Below are 23,280 nucleotides of genomic sequence, written 5' to 3' on the forward strand. Positions count from 1 at the left end.
CGGTCCTCACACCGCCACCTGCGGACACCTGCGGACACCTGCAGACACCTGCGGACCAGACACCTGGGACACTCGGGCATCCTCAGAGGTGCCGGCTGCCGCAGAACGCGCGTGAGTCCTGGTCACACAGAGCACTCCCTCCGCCGACGTCAGGCGACGTCTCCTCAAAGGAGAAAGGGGGACGCAGCGAACGCCTCGTCAACACAGACCTGTGAGTGACGGGCGCTGGGAAGGGGAGAGACCAGGGCCTCTAGGGTAGCTGCCAGGGAGACAGACAGAGACATGGGTGTACACATAAATGTTTATCTTTTTAACATGTCGGCCACGGCTCTGCATTAATGAAAATGATTCAGATGCTCCTGACACCTCCCCCCCCTCGATGATACAAAGCTGGTCATGACGCAGAAACCATCCAGAACCACACCGTCCGACAGAACCAGGCATGACGGGCCTGTTCCATACCCACACTGTCCAGCGTGGTGCTGTTAGGCACATCTGTTTACATTCAAATTAAATAACGTTAGAAGTGCAGCAGCTGAGTTATGCCACCATATTTCAATTGCTCGACACCTGCATGCAGCCAGTGGTTGCCGGCCCGGGGAGCATGGGCCAGGAGTCTCGTGGGGGGTTGGGGGGTGGGCAGCCAAACGCACTGGCCATGGAGAGGGCTGAGTGAGGAGGGAGGGCCCGCGGCTCCTCCCCTCGGCCGGCTGGCGGTCCCTGGGCCCCTCCCCATCCCCACATGCTCCATGACAACCTGAGAACGGGCCCTTCACCCAGGTCTCTGTTCTCTCGTCCAGGGTGTCCAGGCCTTTCCAGCGTAGGGGAGGCAATGTCGCCTAGAAACAGCTGCTTCCCACCTGTGGGGAGGCCTGAGCTAAAGGCCATCAGCCCCTCCTGCCCGGCTCGGCGCTGACCTTGGGGTGCGAATGTGGACTTGGACGACGTTTTGAGCATCCGCAACTCACCGGGAGCCTCTGCACTGGCCCCTTGCCCTTGGGCCTCGGTCTCATTCCCAAATTCAAGGTCACACAAGACTGAAACAAAGGGTCCCTTCGACACAGGTTTTGGTCTTTGTCACAGCGTCAAAGGGATGTTTTCAAATGGCCGTGATATGGCGCGCACGCGCACACACACACGTACCTAACTCCTCCTCGAGGCTGTTCCCGCCACGTGCCAGGCACTCCGGGTGCCAGGGACACACAGCTGGAGGGGTCCACGGCCTAGCCGTGGGGACAGACGAGCAGACCGTCACGGTACAGCGTGGTCGCTGCTCCCTGTGGGAGGCTGGTGACAGGAGGAGGAGGTGGCACAGGGGCCGCCCGAAATGTTGAGAGGAGGTAATGGGGGGCGGTGCCATGTGCACGGCCTGGGACCTGTGCCTGCTGCCTGGAGCAGGGGTGTGGGGACCACGTCCGTGTGGTGAGACCTCAGGCCTAGGCGGTCCAGCTGCCAGGACCGACTCCCAGGCCCGCTGGTCAGGGAGCTTAGGCCCATGACCTCGTCACTGTAAAACTGGCCTACCTGCCGGAGGGGCGGGAGTAGACGAGAGAATGGACAGGCAGCCTTCGAGACAGGGCCTGGCTCACAGCGGCTGCTCAGTGTTAGCTGTCTTAGTTACGGGTAAAAGGAAGTCAAAGGGCAAGGACCCTTCCAGAAGAAAGCAAGACTCCACCGAGTCACAAGGTGCAGACAGAGTGAATGAGGCGGGCTGAAGATACCGTACACTTCCTCTTCTCCTTGGTGTGACATGTCCCTCATGTCCCCAAGACGCGGTGCCGCCCACAGCATGACCGCACCCCAGAAACGAGGACCCCCGGTTTGCAGTACGAGATGGGTGAGGTTGCTCAAGCACCTGTCGGGCCTCCCCTCAGCCCTCCGCGCCCGCGACGCTGCCACCCCCGGGCGATGGCGCCCCTCGGGGGCCACCCTCGGGCGACGGCGCCCCTCGGGGGGGGCGTGTCCGTAGAGCATTTGCGTCGCCATCTCCCCCGCCCCTCCGCCCCCCGCGGCAGGGTTTCCCGTAGAACCCGGGTCCGCCGGTCCTCATTCAGGCCGCACTGAAGACGGGCGGTGTTTTACGTGACAGTCCCACACCTGCCGCGTTCGTCTGTCCGATGAGGAAGACTCAGAATCCTCCGTCCTAACCGTCGTGGCACACACACTTCTGGGGCAGCGTGCCACGTTGGAGCGCGGCACGGCGGGGTCCGGCCTCGCGGGGGGGGGGGGGGGGGGGCGCGTGCGCCTGGGTTCCCCGCACCGCGCCCGCCGCGCCCGCGGGAGGCGTAGCCTGTAAGACGCCAGAATCGCGGCTCACTCAGGGCTGTAGCTCCAGCGCCCAGCGCGCAACCCGGTGCATACTATACGCTAAATAAACGCATCCATCAGGGAAAGAAGAAAAGGAGAAGCATCGCCAGGTGTTTCCTACAAGTGCAGACGCTCAGCCCCTCTCTGCCCTGTTGCTGGATGTATTCAATCTTGGCAGGCGCCAGACAACCTGCTCCCTAACGCCCCACTGCAGGTGCACGCCGGTGGTCTCTGAACCACACCTTGAGACACGTCATCTAGACGCTCAGAAAGCAAACGAATTCTGTAGTCGGATGAGTGTGCGAACCACGGCACGCCGTGGCTTCATCACTGTTCCTGGGCATCCACGATGCACGTGTCAATTAGGTTCTAACACGCCCCACCTGATTCTTACAGCGACCAACGCGGTGAGTAAATCAGGGGCTGAGGGATGGCATTCCCACTTCACAAATGCAGAAAACGAGGCGTGGCAGGGGACGGACCCGGCCGGGACCCGGCGTGGAAAGCCCAGCCCGCGGCCTCCGAGCCCCGCGCACCTTCCGCGCGCTGGGCACCGGGGTCCAGGCGCATCCGCTGACCGCGGCCGCTCAGTCCGTCCACTCGCAGGCGCCACCTCTGAGTCGGAAACGTCCCGCACACGATGAAGGGCTCTGCCCATGAGCCTTTGCACGTGCCCAGCAAGGCCCGTCCGCCTCCTTTCCTTCCCTGATTAGAGCAAATTCTCTTCACTTACCAAGATCACTGTTTTCATTGTTTTCTTCGCTCCTTTTACTTAAATCGCAATGCTGCAACACCATAGCTTCCTATTTCTGTCATTACAACCGCACCGCGATTGGTCCGTGTTAATGAAAAAGCAAGCAGGCTTTTACGGGCTAACTTCGCGTCGCACCGGAGCTGAAACGCGACCCCACGTTTCCCCTGCAGGAAAAGCCAGCTTCGGGAAGTGGACCTATCTGCACATTAGAAACTGCCTGAAATCTCTCCCGGGGTCCCCCCTCGCCTTTCATCGTGCAACGGCCCGCATTCCCCCATCTCGCCACGCAGCCCTGACACCAGGTCGGGGGTCGGAGTCCTGGCCGACTAGGCCGAGGATTTCCCAGCTGCCCGGTTGGGGCATCCGCCCGGCAGCCACACCGCCTGCGCCGCCACCACGCACAGGCTGGACGCTGAGCCGCACCCCACAGACCGCAAGGAAGAAAAGTGGGGACTCTCCCCAGACTCACGTTTCCGGCGGGAAGCGGCGGTGCACTGAGAGGCGCCGACGGGGCGACACTGCCATCTCCTGGCGCGGCTGGGTACTGCGCGCCTCCCGCGTGGGGCGCCCGGCTCCGGGGTACGGGTCCACGCTGCTCCTGGGGGTCCGAAACCGCCTCCGGAGCCCCTGTCCCGCCCGCCGACGCGCTTCCAGGGAATGAGCGAGGGACTCCCTCGAGCAGGTGATTCCGAGCAGGTGATTCCGTTTAGCCCAGAGCTCGCCGTTATTAGGTACAGGTGTTTTCCTTACGCTCTATCACTCGCCGCACCTGGTCCTCCCGCTCCTTCGCGGCATCTCCTCGGTCCCCGGAGTCACTCTTGTCTTTCTCCCCGGCTCCTTCAGCATTTTCTGGCTTTAATGATCCTTGAGTCCCTGAGAATTCTAAGTTCAAAAGCAGACTTCTTCCCGTCACATGACGAACATGAACTCTGCGACGCTGTTCCCAGACGAAGCTGTCGCGGACCAGCTCGAAGCTCTGCCCCGCCTTTACTACCCGTCGCCCTCGCGTCCTGGCGATTCTTCCTCCTAAATACCCCCTTAACCTGAGCCTTCCCTCCCTTTCCCACTATTTCTGCCTCAGGTCAAGGAAGGCAGTACTTCTCATATCCCAGTAGCCCTTACCCTGTCGGAACCTCTACCCTTTCGCTTAAACTGCCCTCAGGACCTCACCTGGGAGCTTTGACGCAAACGCGCAGGCGCACGGGACTCGGCTGGGATTGGCTGAAGCCGAGTCTCTGGAGGCGAGGAAGGGCCCAGAACCGGAACCGCTCCGGCTGACTCCAATGAGCGGTGAGAGCTGAGAAGCAGGGCGGTGCGGGGCACGGCCCAGAGGAGATCCCCGGCCCGGCTCCCCGGCTCGGCCCCCAACCAAGCACTCCTCGCCCCACCGAGAAGCCACCTGCCTCCCCCCAACTCACTACACGCCACCCTTTCTCACCTTTGTCACCAAATGTCCCTTTCCCAAGGTGCCCTGCCTCCTCCCGGGCTCTCGGGTCTCCTGGGGGCAAACTCAGGTTCCTCCTTCTAGGCCCATCGCCACCAGCACACCCGGGGACACTTTCTCAGCACTCCTCTGCGCTCGGCGTCCCGTGTCACTGCCCACTGTCACGGTTTGTCCCCACGGCCATCCCCGCCCCACTGCGGGCAGGGGCTGTGTCCTCTTCGTCCCTCCTTTGCTAGTGTCTCGCATGGAACAGGCAGTGGCTTGTGACTTTATCAAGTGCTTGTGATACTCCTGCCTAGTGCCTGGCTGGCAGCCTGTCCCTTCTACGGCAACTGTCATTCGCTTTGTCCGAAAGAGCGGGAATTGCCCTGTGAGCTTCGAAAGCCCGGTGGCTCATAACCTGACTCTAAGACACGTGTCTGATGCTCTGAAAAGCAGGTTTATCCAGGAAGCCAGTCCCGAGCCCCATGTTCAGCTACCAGGGCAGGAGCTGCCGGAGCTGGTCAGGTTAAATGAGGTTGGCATGGAGGTTTAGGACTAGAATGTTCTCAGACAAGCCTTCTCTGAAAATGAGCTTCCCTCTACCTCTCTGAGCTGCGTAGAACCCTTGAAGGGCCAGGTGAGGATCTTCCTCCTCGAACCTTCAGGGCAGCATGGGTCCTACAGCTGAACGAATGTAAGAAGCGACTCCAGGTTCCCACGCGTCCTTGTCCGGGCCAGTGGTGCATGAAGGCTGGGGTCAGTGAGCACGGGGGTGTGCTGCTGCCATGACAGACGCCTCCAGAGCAAAGAGACCACCAGTGGGTGGAGCCCACGCCAGGGCTCCCCAGAGGGGTCACCAGTCCAGCAGCAGCCCCAGTCCAGACCTGCTGAGCCGGAAGTTCTGGGGACAGGACTCGGCAGCAGCCCACGCTTTCACAAGCACGTCTGACAAGCGTGTTCCGAGCCGGGAAGTACCGACCACCAGGCACCAGCACCCTGAGCCACTTCAGGGTCTGATTCACTTTGCAAAGGACGCCTTTTTACAAAAAAAAAAAAAAAAAAAAGCCTGCACCATCTGCGATGAGCACAAGTCTCCCGAGTCGCCAAGGTGAGGACCTCGTGTGCAAACAGAGGACGAGAGGACTCGGAACTGGGGGGCTGTGCAGAGGGACCTTTGAGACGGATGAGGAAGTCAGCTTAGGCCCCAGCCTCGGCAGGGGTGGCACGGGACTGCAGACCTCCGCCAGCATTTCCCCGAGGAGGAGTCCCCGCCAGCACCCGGCCCTGCCTCTGCGCCTTAACCCTCCTGTTTCCCCGCAGGGCGCCTACCTCATGGAGCTGTGTGTTTCCATGTTGTTGATCGTCAGTCTCCACCAAGGGAAAACGAACAGAGTGGCAGGAACACCATGCCTTGTTGCCGTCCACGGCACCAGCGCCCAGAGTGGAGCTGGTGCGCACTGGGGCTGTCGGTGTCTGCTGAGTGAATGAATGACAGCACACCCACCTCGTGAAAGCCAGGACCGCGTCTGGCTTGCTGGCCTCCGTGAGCTCCACACTGTCTCCCGGCGTGATGCCCTCTGCCCGGCAGGAAGCAGGCAGACACTGACGTTCCCTCCCGTCGAGTCCACGAACCGCGCGTGGGCACGTTTCTCAACCATCAGCCCCAACGCTGTGACTGTGCTTCACTCGGGCCGCCTGGGGGTGCTGAAAACTTTACAGGCTGTGGACAAAAGCGGTCTTGAGAGCATGGCTTGGCATTCGGCCAGAAACTGAAACCGGGAGAAGCCAAGGCCGTGAGGGACCCGTGTCCGGAGGGGGCCTGCGGCTTCCGCGCGTGCGGCCTTCCCGCGTGTGGCCTTCCCACTCCCTCGCTTCTGCTGCCTCCGCCTGCCCCGGTTTGCCACCCCGCACGTGCGAGATCGCAGCCGCGCGAGTCCCATGGCGATGCACGAATTTCACCGCTTCTTTCTCTTGGGTTAAATTTAGAATTCGAGTGCACTTATGTGTGGAAAACAACACAAGGCAACACGTTTCTTAATCAGTGGTTTATTATTATTCTCTTCTTGAACAGGAATTTGAATTACTTCGATGATCACTGACTTCCCTACAGTAAAACCCTGCAGAGTGACAGGAAAATAAGCCGAAAGGGTCTGGCCTGGTGTCCAGGCAAACGGTAAGCCTCTGATGCTGAGACTTCGGGGCGAGCCAGGCGCCCAGAGTTGGGGGGAGGGGGGCGGGCCAGGGAAAGGAGGGAGGCCGAGGACCTGACATGTGAAACGGAGGCGCAAAAAAAGAGGCTTTGGGAGGAACCGATTAACGAGAAAGCCACATTATTTGAAGTTGACGCGAGTGAGAATTTATTCACAGCATATGCAGATCTATGAAAGTGATTATGCAAACGGCCGGGAAGGCGGCCCTTAGAAATGGCGGTGGCAGCGCGGAAGCTCCGTTTCCGGCTGGTGGACGCCAGTCGGCAGTCAGCGAATGCGAACCCGCCACGGTCCCTTTTGGTCCCCTTTATTCTTCCTCACGACGCCAGCAAATTTTTTTATCCTCAAAACTCAGTGGTAAAGGGAGGTCGCAAGCATCAGGCTGTTTCAGAACCCCTGGTCATCAAATGCTTCTTTCTAGAGACGAGATCCGTATTAGCGGAGCTTTGAACACACATGGATTTCCAGAGGTTTCCAACAGGTAAAGGGCTAGATGCTGTTCCTCGCCCTGATCCCGAGTGTTGGGCACCGGAGGCGGGCTGGGAGAGCTTGCGGTCCGGGGCGGCCTGGCCCGTTCGCTCCGCGTCGGTCTGCAGGCCCCCAGTGTAGACGGCACAGGTTTGCAGGTGACAAGGAAGTGCCCTCTGTGATGTGAAGCCTGGTGACACACTTGGTCCCGCAGGTTGACCAGCCACCTCGGAAACTAGAGTCTATGACTGTCCCCCCAACTTCCACTATCCGCACCGCGACCCCCCTGTACCCCATGCTTCCGGCGCCCCATTCCCGGGCTGGTCTTGCCTCGGGTGACGACTGCTCCAGCGGGCCGGTCAGAACGTTCTAGAATGTTCTCCAAGCGCCCGCCTCTTCTTGCCGAGGACGTGCTCCCCGCTGAAGCCCCGCGGGCGGATTTTCAGCTCCACGAAAGGGATGGAGAACTCGTGTCCTTTCCAGGGCTCCCAGTTCACCCCCTGCGGAACGAAAGCCGGCGTCACGGGGCGGCCAGGGAGGGGCGCGTCTCTGCCAGGGCGCCGCCCGCTCCCCGCTCGGGTCGGAGACAAAGGGACAAGCGGGGACCGGGCGGCGGCGGGGGCGGCGGGCGCCCTGGGACCGCACGCCCTCTGCTGGGCGGCCGGGGCCAGACAGGCGGAGCCCCACCCGGCCAAGGTGACGCAGGGTCAGCCTGGCCGGCAGTGACCGCGTTCTTTGCCTCACTCTCTTCCTTTCCAAAAAAATTAAAGGCAAAAGTAAACATATTAATTGGCCAATTGTGTAAAATCATTTTCAATTTAGACCGTTTAGATATTAGCTCTGGGGTAACAAACAGCCGGCTGAAAACTAAATTTCGTTCTGCGTCTTTGGACTGGTGAGCACCATAATATTTAATTCACTTAATAACCTTGCAACCTGGCCAATAAAGAGCCCAAGCGACCAATTTTATGTATTTTAATTTGTGAGGTAAATAATAAACAAGAAGCTAAATGCCTTGCCGACTGTGGAAAGCACATTAACCAGATGAATGTTTTTCATTAGCAAATGTGGGGGTGGTTTAGGGTACGCCGGCTACTCGTTTCACATATCTGGTCTCCGGTCACGGGCTTCCCTGACTTGGCCCCCACACCACCACCTGCCACCCGCCGCTCCCCTGGGGGCAGACTTCCTCACCCCTCTGACAAACCGCAGCGGGATCAGGAGTTCCCGCTGCCCAGTCAGGGCTGAAGGAATCACAACGCGCCCGGACTCCAGGCGGGCTAATATGACAGCGAGGTCGGGGCGAGGTGAGTTCTGGGGACACGTGGCTTCCTGGAGGCCAGACTCAGAGAGCAGGATGGGGACCCCCAGGGATGCACGGAGGGGCCCGGTTAGTGATGCCTGGGGGCAGAGAGCCGTGAGGAAGCAGGCAGGAGATGCCCAGCAGCGGGGAGGGGTCAAGGTGAAGTCCAGGGGTCACGGAGGTTCGTGGAACTGCTGGCGGGAACATGTCAGGGCAAGCAGGGGAGGGGGCCTCGGGAACGTTCAGCCGTGTGCGCATCCCGAGGGGAGGGACTGCCTTCGCAGAGCGCTCTGGGCAGACTCGGGTGGTTCTGGGTGAAATGGATCCAAGGGTAGGTCTGACCTAAAGCGGAAGAAACTGTTTTCCTGGTGATCAAAGGACCCGAGAAAAACAGCTCTGGGTCGACTGGGAGAACAGCCAGTATTGCGGAATGCCTGTTATGGGTGGGATGTGGGTGCTCCCCACCTCCGAAGGCAACGGCGAAGCCCTGGCCCCGACGCGATGGGGTCAGGAGGCAGGGCCTTGGGGAGGTGATCAGGTGAGAGGGGGTCATGAGGGTGGATCCCCCGTGCTGGGGCCAGTGCCCTGGGAAGACGAGGAAGGGACACCCGAGCTCTCTCCCCCCCCCCCGGAGAACTCCCACCAGGACTGAGTCTGCTGGCTTCCCGTCTCCAGAACAGTGGGAGACGAATGTCTGTTGCCTAAGCCCCCCAGGCAGCAATGGGCAGCCCGAGCGCCCGCCCACCTGCACGGAGCGCGGGGCACTGGGGGCAGGGAGGACGCGGAGCGCAGAGCGGCTGCAGCAGATGGCCAGGGGGACCGCGACCTCCAGGCCACAGAGCCTGGAAAAGAAGCCCTACTGCCTTGGCCGGAAGCATCAGGAGGAGGGCGGCCAAACCAACCCGGACGATGTCACTTTGGGGACCGAACATGGGCAGGGCCTGGGACAAAAAAAAAAAAAGATGTTCACCTGCCACCTACCTCGCTATGCTTGGTCTCCCCGTATCTGCCATTGGGGTTGGCCAAGTGGCAGTTCTTGTACCACCAGCCTCCGTGATGCGTCAGGGCACAGTTGCTGAGGGCGATATCGTTGTCTCTGTCGAAAGTCGTAAACTTCCACCCGTTGTGGTAAGTCAGAGCGTCCCCTGCCGGAGAGAAGACAACAGGGGAGAGGACAAGTCACACCCTGGAGCGGGGCTCGTACCCTGGCCCGAGAGAGGGCTCAGCAGGACAGTCCCTCGGCTTAAAAATGCCAAGGATCCAGCCGGTGACGTCACAGGCAGCCTCTCCTCTCCACAAACGGCTGAGACGAGGACCGGCACACACGAGAGCCTCTTCGCTGCTCTGCCGTCCGACCTCCAGGCCCGCTTCCCCGGCCGTCGTGATCTGTCATTATCCGACTTGTGTGCTTCCTGCTTCCCCACCGTGTTTGTCATTCGGTTGTAAGTTTTCTTCTACAATAATGACACTCGCATTTACGTGCGATTTCTGAGTTTACAGGTCGCCTTCACGCACGTGTTCTCATTGGATCCCCCCGGCGGGCCTGCGGGGCGGGGCGGGGTGGGCACCTCCTGGTCCCGCGAGGAAACCGACTCGCAGAGGCGACACTCTGGGGACGCGTCTCCTCTGCGTCACCACGTCACCAGGCCCTCTGCATCACCGGCCCCTGTGGAAACTCCCCGGGTCATGAGGACTGTTTCGTACAATGTAAAACATCCTTCAGAGTCCACGGAGAGGTCTTGCCCGCAACGTCGCGTTTTAAACGCACCGGGGCTGCTCCCGCCTCCGCGCTAAACACTGGCAAACAAGAGCGAGTGCAAAGTTCAAGTAATTAAAAAAAAAGGAAGAAAGAAATCGTGAGACCTAAAAGAGGGTCTGTGCCAGGGGTTGGGCCCTTCGGATCTTCGTGTCTGTTCGGTCTTCCGTCAATAGGTCGCCGAGCGGACGATTTGGGGGCAGCCTGCAAGGCTCGAGAGCACCCCCAACTGCCTTGCCTCGGCTCCCCTCACTGCCCAGGACGCTCTGCGACGGTCACCTCACGTCATCATTTCTCTACTTCCACGTGCGCCCGGGAGGACAGGCCAGGTCTGATGCGGTCAGCGGATGTGGCCGGTAACACATTCCCGCCCAGTTCCACCCAAGTCAGAAACGTGCGAAACCCAAAACCCAGCACAACTCGTTAGGGTTTTAAAAACTATAAATATAGGTTGAAAATCTAATATTAAAACGATAACCTAACATAGTCAATGGCATAATCTCAGGATTTCCATCACGTTGCTTAATCTTGTTCTTTTCCTTCACAACTAAACACGCCATCGACAGGCTTAAAGCATGAGCAGCTCGGCGAGGCCGAAGACGCCCCTCTCCACGCGACTGCTCATGTCTGTGTCGCCGCAGGTGCTAGAAGTCGATGAGACCTATGCTTGTTGTTGGAATCAGCACTTTTGCTTCCCGTCTTTATTTGTGCCGGAGTGCCGCAAACTATTTAAATCACTCACACACACGCAGACACACACACACACACACACACACACTGTGCTGTGCAAGAACGGCGGCCACCTGCTGAGGCCGAGTGCAAGGCGGGCGGGCGCCACGAGATCACTCAGACCGTGGGGTCACCAGCCGGTTTGCTACAACCCTATTTTGGGGAGCACGAAAGGCAGGTTTTAACTGGCTGGAGGTGGGGTGCGTGTCGATGGTTAACGTGCAGGAATGGTGACTTTGTGATGGTCAAGGATCGCTATGACGACCTCGCTTACCCCCCAGGCCCATGAGGGGAGCAGGGCCATTCACCTGCCAAGAAGAGTGTCCCACCCCTAGATCAAGGCCCCGCGGCAGACCAGGGCTTGGATACACGCAGAGCGCGAGGCCCCGCGGCGGCGACTCCGCCCCTTACCCGCGGTGCCGCGGTACTTCCCCACCGCGAGCCGGTACCGCTCCCGGCTGGACGCCACTTGGAAGAAGTCGTACACGGCGTAGGCGGACTCGTTGGCTGTCTGCAGGTCCACCCGCACCTCGTACGGGGTGGGGGTGCCGGTGGTGAGATCGTGCAGCTTGTCAAGTCCTAAAGACAAGGAGTTCCAGTCACCGATCGGCCGAGGTGGGTGAGCGCCCGCCGCCGGCATCGGAAACTCAGCCCCGAAAGTCACCTTAGCCTTTACCGCCTCTGCTAATGGGGGCCTTCCCCCCACTTTCTCTTTTGGGGAGCTCATCTTCTCATCCTCTTACTTCTCTGGCACAGTCGCAGTATGTGGGGGGGAAGGCACCGTGGGGGGCAACCATGGACAAGCCCGCCCCTGCCCCTGCCCCCGTCTCTCTGAGGCAGCGGCAGCCCCGTGCATCGTCCCCTTGGCCCGCCGAGCGGGAGAGGACGGCGGTGACTCACTCTGAAGAGGTTTTGTACCAAGCAAACCACAAACGTCACCTACTCTACCGAGCATTGAGCACCCAGATCACGACTTTTTAAGTTGTCATTTCTCAACTGATGCGTCTGGCTATTTCGGTCTCCACGAGCACCTACTCCAGACCGGAGCAGAAGGACAGGAGGAAAACACAATGACCAGCGTCGCTGACGGAATGGCCAGGGCGCCTAGTGTGACCTCCGATGACAGCCCAGACTCCCTCCCACTCGCCCAGCTGTCTCTCCGCTCCTGTGGGTTGAAGACGTTCGGGCTCCAGGCACGGCCCGTGGGGCCCAGACGCAGCACCGAGGCCACCTGGGACGGCCCGACAACTTCCCCGAGCCCGGGGCGCGTGAGAACCTCCCCAGCGACATGGCCCCAGCAACACCGGTCGGCAGGTTCCTGTGTCCCAGGCCCTTGGACCTGTCCTGAGTGTGGGGAGCTTCCTCGAGCTGCCTGGCCAGCCTTTTGGGGGTGGGGGGGAATCCTCCCTCCACAACCCAGCCCTCCGGGGTTCCCAAAGGTCGTACCAAGCCAGAACTCCTGCGTGGGGTCCCCGAAGCCGTCCACGTAGGTCCGCCAGCGCTTGAAGAAGTCCAGCTGCCCGGTGTTCCGCCTCTGGAAGACCTGAAAGGTGGGGTACACGTTGCCCTCCAACATACCCCGAGCCGCCGGACGGCGCAGAGGGGACGGAGCCCGCACCGGGGCTGCCCTGGCGACCCATGGGGTGAAATGCCAACTGTGGTGGGCAATCGGAGGGGGGACAGAAAGAGGGGGGGACTCGAGCGCGACCTGCGGCTTCGGCTGGCGGTTCTGGGGGGCTGCTCGCTGAGGGGGGGGCGCTTTTTCTGAGTGCGCCAAGAGCTGACCGGGGACGTGGCGAGGGCGAGTCACCCCTGAGGTGTGCTGTGAATGACGATGGCGTAGGACCCGCTGGACGTAGAGGCTCGGCTTCCAGAGGGAGCTCGGCTAGACGTGTGAAGGTGGGGGTGCCAGGTGCTCCCCGGGCCTCGCTGCACCCCCTCTCCCCAGGAACCCAGGAGGGCTCGTCCTGGCCCCGGGACTGTAGTGGGAGCACAGGGGCATGGGGAGGGGGTCCCGTGCTCTCTCGTCCACGTCCGCGAGCCACCACGCCTCGGTGGAGGCCACACGTGGACAGGGCAAAGCCACAAGTTGGAATCGGCCCGAATCCCTGAGTCACCACTGAGAAGTGACTGCCACACCCACAGAGGACTTTGCACATGTGAGAAAACAGGGTTTTTTTTTTTTAACGTTTTAAATTATTAGAATTTGGTGTTGGTTCGTTACAGCAGCACAGCCCAGGATCTCGTAACTAACGCGGAAAACTCCTGGGACCTGGGGGGGGGGGGGGGAATGAGGCCGCGGGAAAGGACGAGGCCAGCCAGGAAGAAAAGAGGAACCGCAGAGGGAGAAGCCCTCGAGCCGCGCCTTGAGGACCCCCCCCCCCCCCGGCACGCAACGGCCACAGGGAGAAGGATGCGCTCGTTCGGGGGGGAGAGGAGCAGGCGGACAGACAGAAGGACAACGAGGAAGCTGCAGGACTGCGGAGGCCGCGGAGAGGAAGCCGGAGTGGACAGCGCCGAATGCTGGCGAGAGGTCAGGGGGCACGAGGCCGCGACCGTCCAGACGTCGGCACCCAGGGTGGGGCGGGCTGTGCGTGCATGACGACCGCCAACGGAGGCGGGGGCGCCCGCCGCCTGTGAGCACGCGGGCTGCTCCCTCTTCTAAGTCTCCTCTGCCCGGGGCAGGCAGGCAGGCCCAGTCAGAGCGCCCCGGGGCTAAACGCGCCTGCGCACACGGCGGCACTCGGCGCTGCATGCCGTGCCCCGGAGAGCCCAGCCGGACGCCACCCAGCTGCCACCGGGAAGGGTTCTGGCACTCTGCGGGGCCGCCCGGCCCGCCCTCCTCTGCATTCATTCGAACGCGAAGCCCCGACACTTCCCAGCGTGTGCCTTGCCCTGGGCGAGGCAGGCCTCCTGTAGCTGTGCATTCTTTACATTTCCTCTGGGAAGAGATGGGGGGGGGAGCAGGCAGCCCACTCTGGTGCTGAGGCCTCCACCTGCACGTTCCCATTCCACGCCGTCTGCAGCGCCAGGCCACGCCTGCTGCCCCACGGGGCACCGGGCTAGGGCAGCGACGGCGGCGGGAGGCCCCGGGCTCCGCGGACTCCACCGCTCAGACCACGGCCACTTCCTGGCTGGTACGTCAGCCGTTTCTATCCGGACTGAGCCTCAGTCAGCTCTTGGTCAAACGGCGTAAGGAAGTGTCTACCTCAGAGGTGCTGGGAGAACTAAATGAGGCGGTCCGCGTCCACACGCTCTCTGATGGTGAAGAGCGGCTGGGACAGACGGGGATACCCTGAATAAACACTGTTCTCCTGTGTCCATCTTTTAGCGACGCCCCCGATCCCTTCTCGGCTCCCTTCTTTCTTCTTTATCCGTTGATTCCTCACGTTAAGGGTCCTTCCTTGAGCACTTGTTAAGTGCTGGCCCCAGGGCGAGTACATGTGATGCCATCTTACAGACGTGAAAGCTCAGAGAAGCAGCTTGCCACAGTCGGGCAGCCGAGCCCTCGTGGCTCATGCAAGGATATGACACCGATCTCGTCTTTCCGTCGTCTCTCCGTCGTCGTTGGAAAGTTTGACATACCCGCCCTCCTGAGTCTATTTTCCAAAAAGCGTGTCTCAAGATCCTGAGGCTAACTCTTAATTTCCCAGCATGGGGCCTATTCCAGTCCCTTCCCTGGGGCCATCCCTTTTGTCACAAACAGTGGAATCCTCGGTGGGATGTGGCACCACTGTTAGGTCCTGTCCATCACAACCTGACTGCAAAGCCAGGCTCGAACCCCATCCCCGCCTTCGGGACAGCCCCATCTCCAATCAGCGAACACGGCGCCCACGTGTGACAGGCTCACCGATTCTTTTTTTTTTTTTTTTTAAATAATGCTTCATCTTGGCCAGGGAAACTCCGAGAAGTGGTTCTGATGCTTTTCACATCACTATTTAGATTAGACCCAGCTCTGCACTAACCAGCTGTGTCCTTGGGCAACTTAGTTAATCTTGACGAGCCTCGAGCCTCCCTTCTCTAAACTATGACCTCGGGTTGTTAATAGCCCATTTGGTCATGCTCTTCAATCGAGGCTCCAACAAGCTCATGAATCATAATAAAGCATAAAGTACTGAGGCCAAGAATCTGACAAATAAGAATATAATAAGTTATTGTATCTCGATAAATGTTAGTTTGCATTTTGTTACATCAGGTTCCAAAGGAGCTGACCCACGGGGGTCATTTATCCATCTTGATCAGAAAGGCTTAACCGACTCCTTCAGAAGCCAGTTCATTCCTATTCCAAGAGGCAACGACACCTTACAATGGATCATTGGGGGTGGGGAGAGGAAGCCCCTTAGAAAATGTCTCACGGGGTTAAAAATCCATCTCTTTCTGTCTGGCGCTACGTGACAGAGCTGTCGCTGCACTCCAGAACTCACTCGATGCCCTGAACGACTAAATCAGGAAAGAAAGAAATGAAAATCTCATTTAAATGCCCAGGGAAAGAGCCTATAAAGTAGTCCTCAAGACCCGCAAGATGGAAAGCAAAGAGGAGGGTGCCCGAGACATGCAGGTGCCCCCCGACGGCCTCAGTGCCCGCAGGGGTGAGTGCAGCTGGCCTCTCAGGGAACCCCGGCTCCTGCTGCCCGCCAGGGTAAAGGATTTCCTCAGAAAGACTTCAGTGGCTCGCTTTAAAAGAGCAATGTACTGAGGTCATCTTTCAGCGATAAAAGACACTTGAAGCCACCAAGACATGGAAGGTCAAGGTCCCGGTGAAGGTTTTCGGGATGTGTGCTGGCTTTGAGGAGATCCCCACACACCCTCAGGCCACGTGGTCATCATCTGAGGAGTCCGAGTCGGGACAGGAGACTTGGCGGGGCTGGGGCTGGTGGTGGTGAAAACGCAGAGCGGTTTTGCCATTTCTTGAACCGACCTCCGTCCCGGTGAGGGCCATCGGCACGGGCAGTATGTAGGGGGCAGGATCCTGGCGGGCAGGGATTGGGTCTCGAGTCTATAAAACTGTGTTCACACGTCGTAGGCACTCAGTAAATATTCGTGGGGGAAAAAAAATCGTGGGTGTCCCCAGGCGGACAGACTGGGGATCTTTATCCAAAGGTCGCCCTCGACGAATGTCCCTTTCCCAATGCAAGGCTGGCTTTCAGAAAAGGCACACTAGACAGTACAAACATCCCACCGACGGCCGACCATGGGCACAGAGACAGGCAACCGGCTTCAAGCCCGAAGGTTCGGAGCGCTCGGAGTTACGACGGCGCTGATGAAAAGCAGCTGGCGCCGAGCGCCCCGCGAGTGTGCTCGGGCGGCCACCACCCTCCTGACGCCGGTCCTGCCTTTTTGTAAATCAATCAGAAATTTCCCCCACCCAATCCCATTACGGCCTCTCAGCCATCGGACGCAGCTGTGCAGAAAGTAAGTTTTCCCCAGTGCCGCCGATCAGGTGGCATTATTACTGTATCCGCGGCTGCTCAAGTGTCTTCATTTCCCGGGCCCCCGAGCGAGTGTGTGAGCGAACACGGCTGGACGCAGTGTGCTGGGTGCCCGGCGGGTGGGGCTGCCGGCTGCTCGGACACCGGGAGAAGGGGCCGGGGGAGATGGGGGGGGGGTCAGGCCGCCACCTCGGGCAGCTCATCAGGGAACTGGATCGCGCTGCCGCGGTGGAAGAAGGCGCCCGCGGCTGCAGCAGGCGATGCCCACGAGAACAGAACCTCGCGGACGAGGGGCGACGGGAACGTCCGCTCCGGCCTCGCGGGCCGAAGTCCCATCCGAGCTTTGTCCCTGAGCCGAGCCACCAGGACGAAGAGGCTGGACAGCGCGCTCCAATTGGGGGACGGGGCCCCCGAAGAGCCCACGCGTTCCCGCCCCGGACGTCCTGGGGCGACCCGCTGGGAAGGCCCGGGACCCGGGGGGAGGCTGGCGTCCTGAAATCCGCTCCTAAGCGCGTCGCTGACTCGTGTGACTCGGCCGAGGCGCCTCTCCCCGCGGGCCTCACGTCACACGTCTAGGGAACTGGAACCCGAATCTCTCACTTACTCTAAAGCTTCCGTGTGAGGGTCGCGCACAGAGAATGCTCCGGAGAGAGTAGAGTGGGGGCAAGACGCACACCGCAGAGCACTGGGGGGCGGCGCAGCCCCTGGGCCCCCACGGGTGCGGTCAGTCCCCCCACGGCCGCCCTCCCCCAGGGCTCGGGCGTGGGTGGGAGCTCCCTAGACACAGCCGCGGGCCACCGATGTCCCCCTCCCCCACGGGGCCGAGAACCGGCCCGGCCCAGGGCCCGCGGGCTCCGCCCACTCACGGTCCAGCCGCCTCCGTCCGTGTCCAGGTCGCAGTACACCTGCAGGGCCCGGCCCGCGTCACCGTGCAGGTAGATGGTGTACAGGCCGCTGGCGGCGTTGCTGTTCTGCTGAACCTGGCTGCAGTCCGCGGGGTGTGGGAAACGGGCCCCGGCTGGGAGCCGGGCGGGGGACAGCGTGAGGGCTGGGGCGGGGGGGCGCGGCGGGCTGGCCCCCTGTTCTAAGCCAATCCATTTGGCGCAGGATTATTCATGACCGCCCCGCTCCGTCCAACTCTCCCCTCAGGTCTTCTTTTCCTCACGCGCTTTGCTCTCCCTGGACTCCCCGAATACGGTCAAGTCCACGTCACCCCCTCCCCGGATCCAGCTCCTCAGTGCAGTCTCTGCCGCGCCCCATTTCCAGCTCCCCGCCCTGCAGAAAGCCATAGCTCCGCAGCCAGTCCGGTCCACGCGCCGCGGCCCACGTTACCTGTGGAAAGGGTGGTGGACACGCTCCTGCTCCGGCGGTCGCCCTGAACGGCCACCAAGGACACAGGGTAGGTGGCGCCCTGCTCGAGGCCTTGCAGCTCGAACCGCTGGTTGCCTTGTCCGAGCGGCACCTCCTACCGAACGGAGGGGACAGAGGGGACGCGGGGCAGACATCCGGGTTATCGCCCCGCGTCCGCGGTGCCCGGGCGTTCCCTGGTGCTGACGGCGGGGGCTCACTGAGGCACTGAGAAGGCAGTGTGCCCGTCCGTCCCTCCTTCCTCCCTCCTGCTTCCGTGCCAAGCAGAGAAAATAGTAACTTTCCCATTGGGACGCGTTTTAAGAATTGACTGGGCTCGAGAGTCCACGTGGGAGATAGATATAACCCTGGACATACGGGTCAGCCAATCAATTCACTAAATCTTCGCTGAGCACCCACCTGGTGCCAGGTTCTAAGCACGTTAGCTACAGCGACCAACGGAACAGGTGAAAAGTCCCTCTCCTCACGGAGCTCACGTTTATTGGGGGAGACAGACAACAAACAAGAGGACATGGGGCCGACGTGTGGCTGGCAAGGGCTCAGCGGCCAGTAGCGGCAGGCCCCATGGTCGGTCCTGCGGCAGGGGACCACGGTGCCCACAAACGGCCGTGTTTGGCGCCATCCCCTGCACACGGCAGGCGGCTGATGGGGTCGGCTCACGGATCGGCGGCTGGCCCGCGTCCCCCGGAGGCCGGGCACGGGCACCGTGAGAACGGACGAGGAGCGGCCGGTACCTGAGCAGTGCCGTTTGGGAGCCGGTAGGTCAGAACGTAGCCGTCGATCTGAGCCGAGGGGCGCGTCCAGGTCAGAACCCCACCCGACTGTGTCACGGCGGACGGACGGAAGTCTCTGGGGGCGTCGAGGTCTGTATGTCAAAGGCCAGGTGAACATTACTGCCGGGGACGACTCGGGCCTCGGCTTCCGCTCTCTCCCTACGCGTCCTGCCGTTTCTCTTCCTCCCTGTGGCTCCGTTCTCCCCCTGCACGACCACCGTTTCCAAACGCAGAGACCCATCGAGGACGAGGATTAAGGACGGGCACGCGGGCGGGTCCCGGGTGACCCCGGGCGCCCACCTCCCACAGTGGCGGGGTAGAGCAGTCTGCACCAGCAGGTGCGTCCCAGGCGGGCGGGGCCCCACAGCGGCGAGGAGACGACGAGCGAGCCCGGCCTGGAACAGGCCCGGCGCACGGGAGCCAGCGCGTCTCGGGGGCCGCCGCCGGGAAGGCGACTGCGATGCCCACGGGCCCCTGCGCCTCACCCGGGGGCCGCCGCGCACTGAGCACCGCCTGGGCAGCGGCAGGGCCCGCACGTCCCGCGGGCCCCGCTCGGCTGCTCAGCAAGCAGCGAGGCTCACGAGGGACAGCGCGTTAGAAAACAGAAAGCTCTCTCTTACGCACCTGAGTGCGTGTGGCCTTAGATGCAGGCTCCGTGCAGAAAGAGGGGGGATGTTTGCCCGAAGGAGGGAGAAAGGATGAGGGCGGGAGGAGGCAGACACTGTGGGCGTGTCTTCGGGCGCCCTGCACCTCCTCACGCACACCCCGGCGGGACCCCGCAGACCCCCGTGCGCCCTGGACCAGGAAAAACTGCAGCTGGGCAAAAACTGGAGCTGGCACCATAGTAATGGTCAGACGGCTCTTTTTTTTTTTTTAACAACAAATAAGCTATGCGTGGAAATTTCCATTTTGAAAAGTCATCGTAGAAAGTGATTTTAATTTCGAAGGTCCCCCCAAAAGACGTCTCCTGGCTATTTTCTGCCCAGTAGCATTTCTGCTGAGAAGTGGAAGGCAGGATCTTAATGGAAATCAGGCAGCTGTCGTTTGGAGTCAGGACGTTCTGACAAATTGTGAGTTTCTGTCACGTCAGCTCGGTTTGGCTTTCTAATGCCTAACATCTGGTTTGGATTTCAGTGTAGCCATCACACGGGAAAACGGAATTTCCCACTTGCAAAATCAAAGCCAAATCTGAACAATGTAAGCCAGCAGCTGCCACCGCCGCGGCCGGCCGCCCACCCACCACTGAGTACGGCCGAGATGTCTTCGTTACTTTCGCTTCTCTATGAGGTAGAAAAATGATACAATGTTGTCTTTAAAGACGGGGAAAGTGAAGCACAGAGCAGCTACAGAAGGAACACGGGACATAGGGAGACCGGAGGGGGGCGAGAAGGAAGCGGGGCGGCGGGGGGGGGGGGGTGGGGGGTGGAGGAAGATGCTGGGAGGCAGTGCTGAGCGTCAGGGAGTCGGGACGTGGAAGGGAGTTCTTCTCTCTACACACCCCTGTTTAGTTTGGAAGTTTTTACATAAGCAGGTATGACTGCTTTGGTTGAAAAGTCCTGTTAATTGTAACTAATAAAGATAACAAAGAAATTCGAGTCCCCTGTCCCTCCAGGGGCCACACGTGGTGTACTCGGCCACCGAGGGGACGGCCAGGCCTTCCTGGACTGTCTACAGGGGCCGCGGACCTCAGCGTGGGCCCGAGGCTCATCCCGGGTCCCCTGGAGACCCGACTGCTGTGGTGCTCAATGAGGCCGGGGGCCCCAGAAACAGGAGGCACCCGGACCCCCTGATCACCAGCTGGAGGGGGCCGGTGACGGGGTGTGGGGGGAAAGCTGCCCTGCCACGCCCCCGATCCAGGAGGTGGAGACAGAGAGGCTCCAGAGGCACCTTCGGCACCCCGTCTTTAAGAGTCCCAGCCTCACTCGGCCACGGCTTCCTCTCTCTTCCTATTAATCTGAACTATCGTGTCAACGTATCACCTCAAAAGGCACACGGCAAAGCCCTTGGAGGAAGGTCCTCAGGCGCAAGAACTGTGTCCCCCCCCCCACCTGCTCTCTCTTGACACAGGGGAGGGGCGCCCCGCCCCACCCCGCGCAGTACCTGTCAGGGCCTTGGCCTCGGCCTGGCCGCTCTGCCGGGCGCCCCTCTCGGCCCACACACAGACCGTGTACTCCACGCCCGGCCGCAGGCCCGTCAGCTCCACGCTGCTCTGCTCCTGCCCCACCGGGACCTCCCGGCTGTCTCCGTCCGCGGAGGTGTAGCGCACCAGGTACCTGTCGATGGCGGCCTGCACGGGGTCCCAGGAGACGGTGGCCGTGGTCTCCGTCACCTGGTCGGTCACCAGGTTTCTTGGGCTGTCGATTTCTTTTTTAAGAGAAAAGGCTGAATTTTAGAGTCGGGGAGGCCCTCCCCCCACCCCAGCTCCAGGAATCTCCACCCCGGTTATCTGTAACGACGGAGTAGTTCCATTTTTAGGCGTGAAGGGCCCCTCCCTACTTTCCATTTTCCAGAGAAACAAACCCCTGGATATTAAAACTGGGAGGAATTAGAGCTTCTCCAAGTTTCTTGACGTGGAAATTTTCTGTCCTTTGCCTTCCCACAAAACTCGCCTAAGCAACGAGATAAGCCACCCAAACTGCTGTCCAAACAGCCACTTTTGTCATCCCCACGGCATCCAGAAGCTGAGCTGAGACGTCAAATCCTCCAAGCCTCTCGTCTGCTAAAAGGAGAGGAGGAGAGAGGCCCGGAGAGGAAAGACCTGCCGCGGGCCCTCCGGGGTCCTGCGTTCTGGCCGAGGCCGGGCCCCCTTGGCTGTGCGTTTGGGGCCCTCGCCCTTCTCGAGGCCTTTGCTCCCTGCCACCCGCCCGCCCCCCTGCACCGTCGGTCTCTCCCCCTCCACCGTCCTCTGCAGACGGACAAGCTCAGACGCTCCTGCCTCGCTGCACCCTGAACAGACAGGCTTCCCGAGGGACCCGCCTGCGGCCCTCGACTTCACTCCACAATTCGGCAGGGTCTGGCATTGTTCTCCTTCGCGCCAGTCAGCCCGCCAGCCTACTCCGCCAACGCCGTCCATGCTGCCAAACCCGTGAACGCCATCGTCACCTGACTCAACCGCCGAGCAGCGCTGCGCAGAGCTGACTCGCCACGTCCTTCCTGGAACACTGGCTTCCACGACGACGCGCTCCCTGGGGTCTCTAGCTCCCCGACTCCTGCCCCTCAGTCTCCTGGGGCAGCACCCTGAACGTGCTGGGGGGCACTGAGTCTCCTCGTCCACGCTTCTCCCTAGGGGACCTCACCCACGTCCGCAGTGTGAAACACCAACGAGGTGCTTGTGGCTTCCGAGTATGTACCAGTTCCGGGCTCCTGACCTAGATCTACGTCCACCAGCGTCCAACATGTCCCACACGCTCAGGGGGTATGTGTGGAACCAGAAAAGAAACCGCTCGAGTAACCGAAGACTCTCGCGAGCACCTCAAGCTTCCCATCCGAACACCGTCGCGTCCCTCCCCAAAGCGATCTGTCCCCAGTCTCCCCTCCCAGAACGCCCCGACCCCGCTCACGTCAGCAACGCGGTCACACCTGAGTCCTCGCCTTCCTCCTGCCCCACGCCGCCCGTCAGCGCTGCCACGGACACCGCCAGCCCACGCGCCCGGCCCGGCGGCCGGCGCCCCCGCTCCCCTCCCCGTCACCGCCCCGCTGGGGTCGTCCCCGCCTGGCCCCGTCTCCCGCTCCCGCTTCTGAAACGAGCACCGCTCACACACGCTCCCCGTTTCAGACGCCGCGTGGTCCTCCTGCACGATGCGACCCCCACCGCCTTCTCCGCGCCCCCACCTCACACCCCTTCGTCTCCGACCTCTGTGCTCCGCGACACGGGCACCTGTCAGGCCCCGCCTCCTCCCGCTCTGGTACGGCACACGCTCTTCCCTCTGCCCGAAATGGCTCTTTTTCCCCCAAAGCCAACCGCCCCTTCTTCCGGAAGCTCGCGGTCCAACAAACAGCTCTCTCTGCACAGATGGAAACAGTCTGTCCTCTGCGCTGGGCAGTACAGCAGCCATCAGTCCCGCGTGGCCACTGGCCACTTGGAATGTGGCTGGTCCGACTGTCCATCAGGACGGCACACACGAAGTTTAAGCTGGGCACACGACCACCCCGTCGAAGACGTCATTTCCCAGCCCCCCTGACTGCGGTCCGGCCCACGACTGGGTCCGGCCCATGGGATGTGAAAACCGACGCCCGCGACACTCCCGTCACGCCCCGCCCCCTCCCAGGCCCCGTCCCGCCCGCTGGATGAGGAGGGGTGATGACCGCGGAGACGAAGGCCACTCCCCAGGGATCCCTGAGCCCAGCACGGAGGCGGCCTGGTCTCCTGCACCGCGAAGCCGCCACGCCAGCCCTGGCCCGTTCCACGAGACAGGACGGGCTTCCTCCTTGTTGAAGCGACTGCCCTTGGGCTGTTTCTGCCAACGTACCTCATTACCAACGGGTCACCCCGTGCCATCTGAGACACACCTGCACCTGCTGTCCTCCATACCTACGCCACGCTCGTCTCCGTCCTGGAACCTATCGCGACCCGCAGCTGCGCGCTGGCTGGCGGGCCGGGGGTCCGCCCTTCTCCCTGGACGTCAAGGGGGTGGGGACCTGCTTTGTTCACCACTGTGGCTCCCGACACTTAGAAAACGCTCAGTGACCTTTAGCAGCACGTTGACATGAACCGGCTCCAGCTGCCAAAGGCAATGCTTGTTTCTTTCAAACTTCAC

At 61.2% G+C, this 23,280-nt stretch overlaps 1 protein-coding gene across 1 annotated transcript in view; it reads right to left on the minus strand.

Annotated features, from left to right (window-relative positions):
- Window positions 1-6,820: 6,820 nt before the first annotated feature.
- Window positions 6,821-23,280, minus strand: part of TNN (tenascin N) — a 41,861-nt gene continuing 25,401 nt past the window's right edge. Inside the window, exons 11-18 of the mRNA XM_036234603.1 lie at window positions 20,624-20,887; window positions 18,485-18,615; window positions 17,715-17,847; window positions 17,249-17,400; window positions 12,400-12,496; window positions 11,365-11,532; window positions 9,450-9,613; window positions 6,821-7,665 (exon numbers count right to left, since the gene is read on the minus strand). Of these exons, the coding sequence (XP_036090496.1) occupies window positions 7,525-7,665; window positions 9,450-9,613; window positions 11,365-11,532; window positions 12,400-12,496; window positions 17,249-17,400; window positions 17,715-17,847; window positions 18,485-18,615; window positions 20,624-20,887 (1,250 nt within the window). The 3' untranslated portion in view covers window positions 6,821-7,524. The remainder of the gene's footprint in view (window positions 7,666-9,449; window positions 9,614-11,364; window positions 11,533-12,399; window positions 12,497-17,248; window positions 17,401-17,714; window positions 17,848-18,484; window positions 18,616-20,623; window positions 20,888-23,280) is intronic.

This window comes from Rousettus aegyptiacus, unplaced genomic scaffold (assembly GCF_014176215.1).
Source record: "Rousettus aegyptiacus isolate mRouAeg1 unplaced genomic scaffold, mRouAeg1.p scaffold_m13_p_17, whole genome shotgun sequence".
NCBI lineage: Eukaryota > Metazoa > Chordata > Mammalia > Chiroptera > Pteropodidae > Rousettus > Rousettus aegyptiacus.